The sequence below is a fragment of the Cetorhinus maximus genome, chromosome 12 (assembly GCF_964194155.1).
Source record: "Cetorhinus maximus chromosome 12, sCetMax3.hap1.1, whole genome shotgun sequence".
Taxonomy (NCBI): Eukaryota; Metazoa; Chordata; class Chondrichthyes; order Lamniformes; family Cetorhinidae; genus Cetorhinus; species Cetorhinus maximus.
The window spans coordinates 77,944,448-77,960,781 of record NC_135890.1 but is presented as its reverse complement, the minus strand read 5'-3'; the positions used below and the strand labels follow the sequence as shown (position 1 = coordinate 77,960,781).

General features: G+C 43.8%; 1 protein-coding gene across 9 annotated transcripts in view; it reads right to left on the bottom strand.

Moving 5' to 3' along the window:
• The window catches only part of slc2a11b (solute carrier family 2 member 11b), an 88,051-nt gene that overhangs the window by 27,590 nt on the left and 44,127 nt on the right, over positions 1–16,334 (bottom strand). For 8 of the 9 annotated variants that reach the window (XR_013578175.1, XM_078553952.1, XM_078553951.1 and 5 more), the window contains 4 exons: positions 11,640–11,788; positions 10,649–10,836; positions 3,622–3,696; positions 1,364–1,474 (listed from right to left, as the gene is read on the bottom strand). Coding sequence is in view for 8 of the 9 variants with exons in the window: in XM_078553952.1 (XP_078410078.1) it covers positions 1,364–1,474; positions 3,622–3,696; positions 10,649–10,836; positions 11,640–11,788 (523 nt within the window). In the remaining variant the exon portion in view is untranslated. The remainder of the gene's footprint in view (positions 1–1,363; positions 1,475–3,621; positions 3,697–10,648; positions 10,837–11,639; positions 11,789–16,334) is intronic. The other variant, XM_078553950.1, reaches the window with a different exon arrangement.

The window sequence follows — 16,334 nt, the reverse complement described above, 5'->3', positions numbered from 1 at the left end:
AGAGGATGAATGATCTCATCCGTGCCGCCAGGGTAAGGCAACCATCTCATCACTCTAAACTCTCACGCTCACAAGCCCATCACACATTCACTGGCATCTCACTTATTGTCTCATACGCACCCTCACATCTCCATCTGGCCTCATCTCCTCTGGAGGCTCCCTCCTCCACTCTCTCCCTCTTGAGGTCACTTGCACAGATCAAAACGTGCCCTCACACACACCCTGGGATATCCTCCTTCCCCAGCACAGCTCTTGTCCTGCAGCCTCTTCTCTTGCCTGAGGCCACTTCTCTTCCTTCCCCAAGCAATTCCTAGCCCTGCAGCTATTGAAAGGCCACCCCTGCCTTATGGCTGATCTGGTAGGTAGAGACCTGCCCATGAGCACCCTCTAAAGGTGATGTGGAGCTGCCTGCGAAGCCTGGTGCTAATGACCATGAGTGCTGCCCGAAGCAAGGCAGGCAAACAAACCTGGAAGTCCCAAGCAAAGTGCAGCTTGCCAGGTGCACGTCGCTTATGTACAGTTGTGAAACACGTGTGCGCAATTGCACCGACATGGGCGGGTGATCCAGCGTTGTGGGTGGGGGGATTATTCCGACGAGCTGGGCTTATAATGATATGAAGTTCCCAACGTCCAACAGCGGGAAACGCGGCCTGCCATTGACGGGCAGAGTGTACGATCGCAAACTGGTTTCACGACGTCGTGAAACCGGTTTTTGGCCTTCCCGCCATATTGTCCACTCACGCGGTGAAACACGCCCGACGCCAACAAGCATGGAAAATTCCACCCTTACTCTGGGCTGATTTAAAGCCAGGCCCCATGATGAAACGACAGAGTTCAAATCGATTGCACAGCTTAATCCTTCAGGGATATGCTGAGGCCTGTGGTCTGCTTTACACGGAACTTAGTGTAAAACTTGGTCTGTCGCGGATCCCAAAATTATTCTGCAAATACAGCCACTGGCCTCCCCCCACTATGAGCACAGCCATTCACTTTAAAGAAGAAAAATTCAAGGTGGCTATTTAAATTGCTTGGTTGGTTTTACACAACATCTGGTTTATTTTATTTATCTTGGAGCATGAGGACTGGAAAGTGTAGGGAGATGTATGCAACACTGGCCCTGGCACTGGTGGCATCAAACCTAAGCACTAGGTGGCAGCAATGAACTAACATGGTCTCACCTATAATATGGGTTCGAGATATGGACCTTGTTAACCAGACTTTGGCAGGGTCCCAGTGTAGTCTGATTTAAATTAGTAATCTGTAATTTACCAATCCCTGGTGAGTCAAACCATGAAAACAGTCTCATTGGTTTCTGCTAAAACCATTGGCGTTTGATGGGTTTACAACTGACCCTTCTACTTACACAGCATAAGGCTGAGACACACTCGCAGGCCCCAGTGCCCATAGTTACATATGGGATATATGCTTCTGCGATTCCAGCTTGATTAAATACATAGGTGGCATAGAAGTAAATCTGAAACACAGAAAACAATTTCACTTAAATCACTAGTGCATAGGCAACATCATGGAATAACATAGGCACATCATTTTCTGATTGACAAATGGGCAGCGACTATTACATCTGGTTTTCACCCATTTGGCACTTAGTTAATTTTTTGGCAGCCAAAGTATTTGTTAGCTTGTAGTTAATTATTATAACGCTGGTCTAAAGACATCATTTAGATGGTCCCACAATAGCCCAAGTGTTTACACTGCTTAGTTCTCAACCTGTCCACGGAAAGTGGCTGTCCAAGGTTTCTAGCGTGTGCTGTTTATGGAGATGCATTCAAAGAGTTCTAAATGAGCATTTTAAGATGATTTTTGAGCCTGCCTTTGTTTTCTCCCCTCATTTCTACTCAGTTGGTTAAGAATTTGTGCCAACTGCTTGGTAGCCCACAATGTTGAGAAAATGGGAAATTCCCCTTGACTTACATTTGTTCTTATAAAGGCAGAGGTGGAGCAGTGAAGAGATGCCAGGCAGATCAGGCTCCACTAGTGATAGACTGCACCCAGCTTCCCCTCCACACACATTTACAGGCGGTGATGCCCCTACCTGGCAATAACCATGTGGGAGTGGATATGCAGCTTCTGGCTCTGACAGCCAGAGGAGAGAGTTGTGTCATCAACTGCAAATATCTCTGCAGCTAACCAGAGAATCTTCCACTAATAGTGGCAGCAACAGTCAGTTATGCCTATAGTAAGAATATTTCTGATAAACCAAAGCTTGATATTTTGGCTCCAACAAGCTGGAGGAAAGCAACTCACAAAAAGGCTGAAGGACTACTGAAAAGATTGTCAAATTACATCATCATAGATTGTTATAGCAACGTGACCATAGCAACAAGAACCAGCTCCTGGTCATCTGGAAATTGCTTGAACATCTGCCTCCTTTACGTCTTAACTAGGCATGTTTATTTGTAGCACAAGTGGATTGGACAACATTTCTGATTGGGACACAACCAACAGTTAGTCAGCAGTTTGTAATTTGGACTCTGCCTGCTTTACACTAGTTCAATATTCCCTACAGTGTGCAAGTTGATCCAACGAATGAAGTTGATTCAAAGAAGGATGTATTTGCCAGAGCGGGAGTACAACAGAGGTTCACCTGACTGATCCCTGGGGTGGAGGGATTGTCTCATGAGGAGACATTGAAGAAACTGGACCTGTATCCTCTAGAGTTCAAAGAATAAGTGGTGATCTTATTGAAACATTCAAAATTCTTTCAGGGTGTGACAGGGTAGACGTGAATAGGATGTTTCCCCTGGCTAGTGAGTCTAGAACCAGCGGACACTCTCAGCATATGGGGGTAGGTCATTTAAGACTGAGATGAGGAGGAATTTCTTCACTCCGAGGGTGAATCTTCAGAATTCTCTACACCAGAAGGCTGTGGAAGCTTAATCATTAAGCATGTTCAAGACAATCTATCAAGAAATTGATAGATTTCTGGATTCTAATAACATCAAGCGATATGGGAATAGTGGGGAAAAGTAGAGGTAGATGATCAACCATGATCTAATTGAATGGTGGAGCAGGCTCAACAGGCTGAATAGCCTACTCCTGCTCTTCTTTTCCAATCATTGGTCAGACAGACAAGCTGGTTTCAGAGCTTGCAGTGCTGATGTGATTGACCAGTATGAGGAGAGTGCATATCATGTTAGGGAGGTTCTGCTGTCTAGTTTCCTTGGATTGTAATTTTATTTATCCTCAACTAGTAAAATAAAATTATTTATACCTGAATTCAAGGGTTAGTTACTTCTTTGAAGTTTTGTTCTTTTCCCTTCTGGGAGTGATAAATTTGCTTTAATTCAAAATGAAGGGACCAAAATCCAGGCTAGAGGCCCTTAAAAGGAGGAAACATTCATTAAATATAAAATGGAAAGGCACGAATATTCAATGGCCTCTGGTCACAGTGGTGCTAATGCAGCAGGAAGCCAGTCAATAAACCATTGGGGTGTACAGTGTGTGGGGGGTGGGAGATTATTTCCACTGGTTCACTCTAGTTGCAAGAGGGAAATGGCTCAGTGCACTGGCCAGGGCAAATATTTCAGTTAAGACAAAGAAGAGTTTAGTTGCTCCCTAAGCCAGGCTGCTTTATGACCCAACAAAAATAAGATGCCTAACTGGATTTTGTACAGCCTGCCCATATTCCCCCTTCTCCAAATCAACAGTTGAGTGATAATAATAGTCAGACAATATCTGTGTGGAGAAAAACAGAGTTAATATTTCAGGTCAATGACCTTTCATCAGAACTCGAGTGTTTCCAACATTTCAATATCAGGTTTCCAACATCTGCAGCATTTTATTTTTGAATCGACAGAGTGAACAACAAGAGTGTCATCAGGTAACACCTGCACGTCGCTGAGCTCTTCATAAACACTAACTTGGAGTTCTTGGAGAATCACCTCACTGCCGTTCATGGTAAAGACTGTGATCCAGGTCTCGGAGGCGGTGAGGGTGGGGGGAAGGAAGGGAGAGGGACAGATTGGTCCAGGTATAAAAGAAAATTGGAGGGTAAAATGTGATCCAGATCTAACAGAAGAGGGGAGGGAGAGGGGGAAGAACAGGAGATCACATTACTGTTCCACCCAGCTATTCCCCCCTTTACACCTGGACCGTGTGCTCCCAGACGGCAACAGCAACCATCTTCAATAATTTTGGGTCAATCCTGAATATATACTTGTGTTATGCAGCTATGGAGTTATTTTAAGCAAGGTATTTGTGGTCAGATTTTCCTGTCCCAACATGGGAAAATCTTGCACTGGGCGGATGGAAATGGAGGTGGGAGGGTCCCACACGCGGAAGTCCTGCCCCAATTCCTGCCACCAGCTGTTTGGATCGGCGCAGGAAAGGGGGAGTGTTGCAAGCACCCATGCAGCACTCCTGACCTTGCTCTGTTGCGGTGGGTGGGCATTTTAGGCCTCCCCACAATTTTGATGGGCCTGAGTTTTGTGCCCGTCGGGCGCACGCGATCAGCAGGCCCAGGAGCGGATGGGAAACGGACCCCCGACTGCGATCGGGCCCCCGACCGCGATCGGGCCCCCGACCGCGATTTCACGCTGACTGGCCAATTAACGGCCAGCCAATGTGAAATGCACCCTGAGAAAGGCTCAGCACTACTGGTGGGGGCGGGAAGAGGGCGGGTTCCAGCATCACCGCGGGTGCTGGGTGAGTGCTTCCACGGAGTTCCCTGAACGCAGAAGGTGCCACAAGAAACTGCAGACCTCCAAATAATTAAAGATCAAAACTGCTTCAACAAAATGTCCACGCAGAACAATCAAGCATCTGAAAGCATACCTCAAAAATGCTGTCCTCAGATATTTCCTCACGGAGATTTCATCCTGCCTTTGAATGAGGAAATGATTAAAACGTGAATTCCGCTCACTCGTTTTGCCCATGCGACATGTTAAAAATCACATGGGCAACGTAAATTTGTGGTCAATGGGCCTTTTAATGACTTTAATTGTCCCTTTAAATATCCGCGGGCGCTGCTCCGACTCCTGCATGCGCCCACCAACCTCAATATTGCACATGTGTGATGGTGTTGGGAGCATGCCCGACATCTTTCCGTGCAATTTTACGTGCGTTCAGGTTGGGAGCACACCCGTCCTTGGAATGCAAGATTCAGGCCATGGGTCAGGCTGACTTCGGGAGTCGGGCTTTTAAGCTTGAACAGATGTCTGAGGCCTTTCAAGGACTTAAAAAGTTTCAAAATATTTAGTTTTGGAGACTTTGGGGAGAATTTTCTCCCCGTCGGGGGGGCTGAGCGGGGGCGGGAGCGGGTGCTGGCAGGCACGCAGCTGATCGCCACCCGCGATTGGCTGTGCGCCGCCATTTTACGTGGGCGAGCCAATTAAGGCCCACCCAGGGTGATGCGCACCCGGAAGCGCTGAGCACTCTGTGCGGGCAGGGGGAATAGGCTGACTCGGGGCCTACGCTCTTTCAAACATGCACGCAGAAATCTCCCTGAGGCACAGAGTTGCTGCAAGGAGATTATTACAATTTTTGACCATCAAACTAAAGAAAAAAAAAATTTTTATGACATGTCCCCTCATGTGGCAGTGTCACATGAGCTGGGACATGTCAATGAACTTTAATAAAAATTTTTGCGCAATTTATAAACACTTCATGAAGCCTCATCCCACCCATGTGAAGGCCACCTGGGCTCTTCGCCTGTCCGCCAACCTTAAGGTTGGACGGGAACTCCTTTAAGCATTTTAATTAGTTTTTAAATGGCCTTAATAGGCCTTTGATAGTTCAGCGGGTGCATAGCCAACTCCAGTGTGCGCCTGCCGAACTGAAAATCGGAATGACGCTGGGATGCATGCCACCCCCGCATGCCGACCTGAAGATTCTGGCCTTTGTTTATACAGCTGTGCAATGGAATCCCATTATGAATGCCTGGCTGAGTTACAAACCCAATAATGGATTCAGCTCCACAAAGATGGTTGACATAGTTGTCAAGGGAACCGCAAGTTTGTTTATCTTGACAGTTTTGTGACCACATAAGAGGATTATGTGTTTTAAAGTGGTTTTTGAATGAATGTTTGTTTGTCTTGACAGTTTCATGCGAATCACTTTGCGCCCTTTTTTGTTTCTACAATGTAAGCTTATTTCTCACCTTCCAGGCTTTGCTATCTGATGAAGGTGTCCTGGAGTAGTAACTCATTGCCACCTCATTCGGTGCCATTAACACCTTGCTCGCCATCAAACAGGCAGAAATTAAAAGATATTAACAATCGTAATTACTATTAATGGTATTTATTCCTAGATGTAGTACTTCTCCTTTAAGAGGGTGCATTCCTTTAAACATATGCATCATCTTCGCCAAGTAGAACTTAAAAAAGGTGGCCTGCATTTAATTTCCCATCCCTCCTGCAGAGCACTTCAAATGCCAGGTCTGTAAATTCAACATCAGGTGGAATAATCAGTGTATAATGGTCAGCCAGGTTACTAACACGGAGTGACTCATGCCTGTTGGATAGCTTAGCCTAGGTTTTCTTTCAGACCTCAAATCTTAATATTCTATCGTTTGTAATGCTGGTTCTTTACTATCTTACTGCAACACAGATTAAAAGTAATCATTTTTGTACCATAGCACTGAATGTGAGGTTAAAGTAGCAGCTGTGGATGTGCTGAGAGTAGGGAGGTCCACTGAATGATGGCTTTAGGGTCTGGGTGCCTGAGCAGAGAGGACAACCTGGTGGGAGCATCTTATTCCCTGTACAGAACCCACTGGATTATTCCTCCATTCGTTTTAATGGAAAAATAAATCTAGCTGGATCGGTTGTTGACCACTGAGAGATCCTCACCATCAGATTTTCCTTTCTGTACATCACCTGGTGCTCAACATCCAGGCAGTGAAGATATACCCCAGCAAATACTTAGCATGTCAAATGATATCAGGGGCGTTTTGGGTCAGGACCCGATCCTTTCACTGCAAACTCCACTCCTGAATCCCAAGTGCCTTTAAATGCTCCTGCTGCAACCAGAACCACACGCCTCTCCGCAAGGCCAGACACTCCCATGCAGTGCCTTTCCCCCAACCCATCTTGACCTCTCTATGAAGGCTGACTGAACACCATTTAAAACTCGCCTAAAAACACTTGTAATATCTTGAGTGCGTAATGATCCAGACAGGGCCTGGGAAGAGGGTGCACAAGCTGTAAAACGCTGGGGCCCAGGGCTTGGGGAGGGGCGGGCACCTGGGCTCATTGTCATACAATGAGTGAACATGGAGTTCACTGAGCAGCCAGAGCTTCAGGCCTGAAAGATTGGCTTTAAAAAAAAACCAATCAGAACGGTCAGGTTAGTTTCACTGACAGTTGCTGCTTCTGACCTTCTGGAAGCCTCGTGGTTCCAATTTTTTATTTTTGAAAAAGGCTGCCGGAAAACCACAAGCTGCCTGAAGGTCAGGAGCAGCCTGAAATAATACCTTCTAAATGTTTATAGCTGGCCCTGGGCATTGGGAGAGTCAATTACAAAGGTAAAATCTTCATTGGAGAGTAAATTCAGCAGGGGTGTAAATTGAACATCCAACCCAAACCTGCCCTTATTGGGTGAGTCAGGGTAAAATCCATTTTTTTTTTCCATTACTCTTGGCTCAAAGTTTATAGATTCTTTACAATTTGAACACAAACAAAAACTATAACTGTTATGTCTAAGCCCGTAAGGTCTGGAATGGATTCCACTCACTCAAACATACACACCCACAGCCCGTTTCTTTTTAGAGGCAAAATGATCTCAAGAAGAGTCATACGGACGAGAAACGTTAACTCTGTCTTTCTCTCCACAGATGCTGTTAGACCTGCTGAGTTTTTCCAGCATTTTTTTTGTTTCCGTTTCTTTTTAATATAAAACTTAATACTAACTTTATCCAAGTAACATTTTTTAAGTTTGTAGTCCAGATTTTCTTCAAATAATGTGAAAAATAATCAAAAAAGAGAAGCATCTGTTGAGCTCACTAAGTGCTATTGACTCATCCTGGGCAATTATAAGCACTACTGCTCAGACCTTTGAATCTGCCTTCAGATAGCAGAATTACAGCTCTAGACAAAAAAAATTACGTTAAGGCCGAGATTTTGGGTGAGACTGAGGCCTTCAGGTGAAGAATTACAGAAAAAATAAAAAATAATTTATATAGAACATGAACAAGCCCTCACAATATCACAACATGCTCTAAAGCCAGCAAAATACTTTTGAAGTGGGCCTTTTGTTAGGCAGGCGAACCCAGTGGAAGATATTTATAAATTGCATGAATAGGAAATGAATGATTGATCAGAAGCTCTGCATTTGGTAGTGCTGGTTGAGGGAGAAATATTATGCAAAACACTAGAAACTGTATAGTTGAATCTTTTATGTCCACATGAGCAGACAGACAGAGTCTCCATGAAACATCTCCAAAATATGGCATTTTTGATAATGCAGCACTCCCTTGGTGTTACACTGAAGTGGGGCTCAAATCCATAACCTTCTGACTCAGAGGGGGACTGTGCTAGAAGCTGCGGCAATTTCACCCTATAGGTATTAGAAGCTGGCTAGATTTAACCATGTTATTGTAATATGTAATTTTAGATAGCTTTATTTTGTTAAAAAAAAACTTATTTTGGATCTTCAAAATTTTAATCACTAACAAATAACGTTTGAGTGATTGAATTGGGTCACCTTTATTTTCCTTTTATTATTGGCAGGTTCTCTTGACTGACAGTTCAGGATTGGCTGTTTTTCCTAAGTATTTAGTAGATTCTCATTGGTTATTTTCTAGCTGCTTACCTTGCTTTTGATTTGCCCCATTGAAAGCTTGTCTAGCAATACACTCCAATTTAAGTATGAGAAAGAAATGATATAATGTACGAACAGATCTACAGGTGAGAGTGTGTACTGCTGAGGGCTTCCTTTTGATGTTATCTTTCCTTGAAGTTGCTAAGACCTGTTGAATGCAATCTATTGGGGAAACCAATGAGACAAGATTATGCATTCAGTGCTCGTTAGTCATTGCTCCAGCTCCTCCAATCACAGATTCCCTCCCTCGATCTCCGTACTCGTCCAGAGAGAATTGGAACAGCAGCAAGGGCAGGAGAAAGGGAACCTGTGATTGGAGGAGCTGGAGCAGTTATTCTGGCCGTTCCCATTGGTCACCATGCAGGAGTCATTCAGCTGCAGAGAACGATTTGTGACAACATCTCCTGGGAGGCCAAGGAGATGAAACAGAAAATGAAAGAACAGGAGGGAGTCTTGGCTGGTAATGAGGCTGTCCAGGCCCAGGGGAGCAGGCCTGGGGGAGTTGTCACTCAGCCTAGCATCAGGCCAGATCCGGCTGTTGTTCATATCCGCTGCACGAGCCACTCCCAAAGAACTGGAACTTTGCTTCTATTGCCTTAGACTTTTATCTTTAATGGAGGTGAATGAATGCTATTGTGCCCGGGGAGGGAGCTTAGGCAGCAGCAAGTGAATGGGACCGTCCCCTCACCTCTTCCCCTCCCTCTTTCCCTGCCACAACTCTCCAAAATGAAACAATGTGAGCTGCAACATGGAGATGGTCTTTCTTTTCTATACAGAACAGGTAGTCCAATTATATAAAACAAAACCTGAAAGGTTTTCTTATCATCTGAATTGCAAGCATTGAATCTTTCCCAAAATATGAATTTAGTGTCACCATGTTCATATGGTGCAATCTGCAGAACATGTTAATGAGGGCTGAGGCAGTGACTGAAATCAGTGTTATTGTCTGAACAGTGTTATAAATAACTAATGGGATATTTTCCTGTCAAATTAATAATATTGCACAATGCTGTTAAAATAAAATTTGTACTCTGATTCATTTAGTAGTCACGGTGGAAATACCAAAGGGCGCACACAAACTAACACTGCATTATATCATTGCTGCTCTTAATACTAATGAACATGCTGCATATATCTCAGATGTTACCTGTAACCAGATGCCGACAAAAGGTGTTATCATTTTACTAGGACCTTTATGATTGTTTGATGAATCTTGAAAGGGGAAAAAAAATCATGCATGATTGAAGGGCAAGATTAAAGCTGGGGCGCCAGGGGTGGGTGAAATAGGAGAAGCACCAGAGCCTATAATCTTTCTACTAGGCGCTGGTTCCAGGGTGCAGGCAAATGTGTTACTTACAGGAGCACACACACAATAGAGTGAATAAGATGTCCTGAGTCACATACATTAACGCCTTGCATACAAACATAACATCCTGAGAATTCTCCCAAGTGTATTCACAATCTCCATGGCATGCCCCAATTCCCCGAGTGCATGCGCTGCAAATGCATGTTGCATTCATATACTATATATATTTTTTGTTCATGTTTGTTATATAGTGAATTATCAGTGTCACCCCACCACAAGTGAATTAATCTAACCAGAGCCCGAAATTGTGTGTCAATAAAGCCCACAATAAAGGCCATCTATTTACAGACCAAATTTAATTGTATGATGCAGACAGTTTGACGCAATCAGCACATTTTTCCAGTTCTACTTTATAATTTGCAAAATGAAGCAATCACTAAATCGCTTCCTAAATTTAAACTCCAGAATGCATCCATGAAGACCTTAAATGTTTGAAGAGTTCCTTTTAACACTTGTAAGAAAGAGCAGCAAGATGCTGTGTGATAATCGGACTCTTTCACTTACAGCATTGATCCCACTAAGTTGCTGAGCCATGTTCATTATGATGACTGTGATCAGCTGCCATCGAGTTGAGTGATCTGAGAGAAGCCCACACAGTCGCTTTGACTGCTGCACTTGTATTTCCGCACATTCCTTCTCCAAATCCTCCAATTCACTCACGTAAGAGTTAGCATCATGGAATCTCCTGAGAGCTGGGAGAGAGAAAGACTCCATTTTCATTTTGCAACTGGACCTCATTATAGATTGTGCATGAAGGATGATCCTCTAAAGTTGGCCGTGCACCCAGTTCTCTAGAAGGACACTGCAGGTATTTAATCACAACAGGTGATCTGCTTGACTGATATTCATGAGCCAGGTAGTGTTAAACTGCTTTATGAAAGAACTTGCATTGACTTCAGGATCATGACCCAAAGCATTTTACATGTCATGGGAACTTAGGTCTCACCTCACTCAGGGGAATTGGGGCATACGTTTGATAGGGCAACACTCCCTCTGTTCTGCACTGAAGTGTCAGCCTAGATTTTGCGTTCAACTCTCTAGGGTAGGACTTGAACCCACGACCTTCTGAGGCAGAGGGGAGGGTGCTACCACTGAGCCAAGGCTGAAACCAAATGAACAATTACAACTGAACAAGGTGAAATTGTATTAGCATTAAATTGCATCAGACTGTACAAAGGTTAAAGTGTGAATGGAGCTGGAATACATTGTTAATATTAGACTTTTGAGTGAGACTGAATTAAAGAAAGCTAGACAAAGCAGCGCAGCAATGAGTGGAGCTGCATGCTGCGAAATGTATTGATTAGAGTGGCACTCTTCTGCAGGAGGTTAGACTGAATCCAATGGGGAGCTGTAATATACTGAAGGAAGTTAGATTATATCCAGTGGAGCAGAATTATACCATGTGAAGTTGCATTGTTTAGAGTAGAATTAGACTGTAAAGTTTTAAAACTGGGACCAACATTCAAAGAATTCCTCAATCAAGAACAGTACTTACCATGGAGGGCTTTCATTTCCTCTCTTTTATCGATGAAGAGATACCTAGGACTCTCAGGGAACCATGGTAACAGTAGAAGCTGGAGTATAGCAGGAATGCAGCTGGAGGAGAGCAGGATTGGCCAGTACTCCTCACCCCCAAGCAACTCCCTACAATGGACAGAGACAACAACCAAAAAAAGCAGTTACAGTACAGGGACATCATTCACTAGTGTAAACTTGTCAAGTGATTTACAGACAAATTGCTTTATTCATTTCATATTTGGAGATGTTTAAGTAAGGTGCCACATGGAGACACGATAGAATCCATTAAAGTTCTGGATTTTTACACTAGATATTTTATTCAGGGTCAGCATTATCGGCCACACTCATACTTTATTCCCTAAGGAATAAAGTGTTCTTAACCTATGTGGGAGGGTTAAACCAGCTTACTGGAATGTGTCATCATGTCTTTAAAAGGCTAATTGAATCTGGAATTCAGACCGAGGTTCTGATTTTAAATTACTTTAACATTGAACAAGTAAATGAACAACGTTCGGTACAAAATGTAGATTGTTACGATCCTAGACCAGACCCCTAAACTTTGGTATGGTCATGGACGAGACCCACGAATTTTGTGACAATCCAGTTTGTTTTGTTGAAGTAGACAAAATTTGAAATCCCAGTTACTTACTAAGAGAAAAAGCCACAAAATTCCATGGTTTTAAACAAACAGAAGAAATTTTGCTATATAAAAATTAACAAATCAAACAGTCAATACTATCTATCTTATACCCTAACATAACAGAATTAATATATGAGGTAAACATGAATTAACAGGTAAACTGTGGTTGAACAGATCACAAACTGCACATTAAATAGCAGATTCTACCAAGATAGGTTTCCTGAATTTCTCAGCAACCCACCCAGACAACAGTCATCACTGTGAGTCATGAAGTCCTTTAAAAATTGTTCCTCAGCAGGGAGGCAAGGGTGTCAGCTTCTCTTCTTCCAAGAGCTAATGATCCCCAGCCAACAGCAGCTCTACGTCACTTGAGTCCCATGGATACAATCCTCACCCATAAGGTACACTATTCCAGAGCTCTCTCAAATCTACTCCCAGGACCAGCTTTCTTTGTCTCTTTTCCAGCTGAGCTGACCTACTACAGATACTGTGTCCCCGTGATGGCCAGGCTACACTCAAACCTTTAAACACAGGCATGGTCCCAGCTTCTCAGCCATGCTGCTGCCAACAACTGCTTCTGTGCTTTCCCTAGTCCTAACAGCCAGTTTTCACTGAGCTCCAATCTCTCAGCTGCACTGAGCAAATCTCCTGGGCTTCCTTGACCCCCCCCCACCCCCCCAACTCCTAGCAGTATAGAGCTATTAATGACTCCCAGGACTTCAGAGCCCCAGCCCCCTCAGTGACACGGAGCTGGTGGCAGCATTTCAGCTGCATGGATCGACCTTCCTCTCTCTCTGCTCCCCACAGGCTGATGTTCACTCTTCCCTTTGAACTGATTTGAGAGACCTATTAATACCTCCCAACTGGGTTCCACCCCTGTTCCTAGGCAGGGTCTAATGTAGCCAAACTGGGTTCATTCTGTACCTTAAATGTTACAATCTCCAGTCAACCAGAGGTCAGCCCCACGGGTGCTAACTTACAAAAACACACAAACAAAAATAAAATCCAAAATATTGATTCCCTCACAATATGTTACAGTAATCACAAGCTATTTGCCTAAAGAAATTTAAATAATTTGGTAAGAGGAGGTTGGAGGGTGACCTAATAGAAATCTATAATTATAGAAATATATGAACTAGAGGACGCTATTTAGCACGCAGCCTGTTCCACCATTCAGTGAGATCATGGCTGATCTGTAACCTAACTCCATATACCCCCTGCCTTTGCCCATATTTTTTTTTATTCATTTCATGGGATTTGGACATTGCTGGTTGGGCCAGCATTTTTATTGCCCATCCTTAGTTGCCCTTGAAAAGGTGGTGGTGAGCTGCCTTCTTAAACCGCTGCAGTCCATGTGGTGTAGGTACACCCACAGTGCTGTTAGGGAGAGAGTTCCAGGATTTTGTCCCAGTGACAGTGAAGGAACAGCGATATATTTCCAAGTCAGGATGGCGAGTGACTTGGAGGGGAACTTCAAGGTGGTGATGTTCCCATCTATCTGCTGCACTTGTCCTTCTAGATGGTAGCGGTCAAGAGTTTGGAAGGTGCTGCCTAAGGAGGCTTGGTGAGTTCCTGCAGTGCATCTTATAGATGGTACACACTGCTGCTACTGTGTGTTGGTGGTGGAGGGAGTGAATGTTTGTGGATGTGGTGCCAATCATGCGGGATGCTTTGTCCTGTACGGCATCAAACTTCTTGAGTGTTGTGGGAGCTGCACTCATCCAGGCAAGTGGGGAGTGTTCCATCACACTCCTGACTTGTAGATGGTGGACAGGTTTTGGGGAGTCAGGAGGTGGGTTACTTGTTGCATGATTCCTAGCCTCTTGACCTGCTCTTGTAGCCACAGTATTTATATGGCTAGTCTAGTTCAGTTTCTGATCAATAGTATATCCTTTAATAACTTCAGCTAACAAAAATCTATCAATCTCAGTTTTAAAATTAACAATTGATCTAGCACCAAGTCGCGTTTGTAGAAGAGAGTTCTAAACCCTTTGTTTCCTAATTTCATTCTTGAAAGGTCTGGTCTAATTTTTAGGCTATGGTGCCCTAGATCTAGACACCTCAACCAGCAAAAATTATTTATTTCGATCTACACTACCTGTTCCACGTAATATCTTGAAAACTTTGGTCAAATCACCACTTAATCTTCTAAATTCAAGGGAATATAACTCCAGTTTGTCATTCTTTAACCCTTCAAGGCCAGGTAACTGGGCTAATTAGTAAGCTTGCAGATGACACTAAGATTGGAGGAGTTGCAGATAGTGAAGAGGATTGTCAAAGGATACAACGGGATATAGATCGGTTGGAGACTTGGGCGGAGAAATAGCAGATGGAGTTTAATCCGGACAAATGCGAGGTAATGCATTTTGGAAGGTCTAATACAGGCAGGAATTATACAGCAAATGGCAGAACCCTTAAGTGCATCAGTGGGTAGAGGGATCTGGGTTTACAGGTCCACAGGTCACTGAAAGTGGCAACGCAGGTGGATAAGGTAGTCAGGAAGGCATATGGCATGCTTGCCTTCATCGACAGGGGTTTTGAGTATAAAAGCTGGGAAGTCATGCTGCAGCTGTATAGAACCTTGGTTAGGCCACACTTGGAATATTGCGTGCAATTCTGGTCGCCACATTACCAGAAGGATATGGAGGCGTTGGAGAGGGTGCAGAGGAGGTTTACCAGCATGCTGCCTGGTCTGGAGGTTATTAGCTATGAGAGGTTGGAGAAACTCGGATTGTTCTCACTAGAGCGATGGAGATTGAGGGGCGACTTGATAGAAGTTTATAAAATTATGAGCGGCATGGACAGAGTAGATAGTCAGAAGCTTTTTCCCCATGGTGAAAGAGTCATTTACTAGGGGACCTAGATTTAAGGTGAGAGGAGAGGAGAAAACTTTAGAGGAGATGTACGGGGCAAGTTTTTTTTACGCAGAGGGTAGTGAGTGTCTGGAATTCGCTGCCAGAGGAGGTGGTGGTGGAAGCAGGTACAATAGTGGTGTTTAAAAGGCAGCTTGACAAATACATGAATAGGATGGGAATAGAGGGATACGGACCCCGGAAGTGCAAAATGTTTTAGTTTGACAGGCAATATGATCGGCGCAGGCTTGGAGGGCCGAAGGGCCTGTTCCTGTGCTGTACTTTTTTTTGTTCTTTGTATTATTTTGGTAAACTTACGCTGCTCTCCCTCCAAGGCCAATATATTCTTCCAAAGGAGAGGTGCCCAGATCTGGTCACAGTCACTCCAGATGTGGCCTAATCAGAGCTTTGTACAGCTGAGGCATAACTTCTACCCTGTTGTACTCTACACCTCTAGATATTATTCTCTGCACCAGTTCACAATATTTTAATGATCTCTATACCTGCACCCCAAAGTCTCTTTGGACCACCATGAATTCAAGCTTTTCACCATTTAGAAAGCACTCTGTTCTACCCCTTTTAGGTTCAAAGCGGATGACCTCACATTCATCTACATTGAAATCCATTTTCCACACTTTTGCCCATTCACTTAATCTAGCAATACCTTTGTAATTTCATGCTTGAATCTGCACTGCTTACAATACCACCTATCCTTGTGTCATCAACAAATTTGGTAATGCTGCTTTTTATCCCATCATGAATAATTACAGTGAATATTTGTGATTCCAACACAGATCCTTGCAGGACACCACAACTCATCCTGTCAAAATCTCAATTTCCTAATGAAATCAATAATTTGCATTCAATTCCATGAGCTTTAACTTTAATTAACAATCTCTTATGAGAAACTATCAAATGCCTTCTGGAAATCCAGATAAATAACATCCATTTTTAAAAATTCATTCATAGGATGTCGGCATCACTGGCTAGACCAGTATTTATTGCCCATCCCTAATTGCCCTTAAGGTGGTGGTGAGCTGCCTTCTTGAACCACTGCAGTCCATGTGATGTAGGTGCACCCACAGTGCTGTTAGGGAGGGAGTTCCAGGATTTTGACCCAGTGAAGGAATGGCGATAGAAGGTGGAATCATCCTAGATTTACACTGAAGTGCAGCAATTG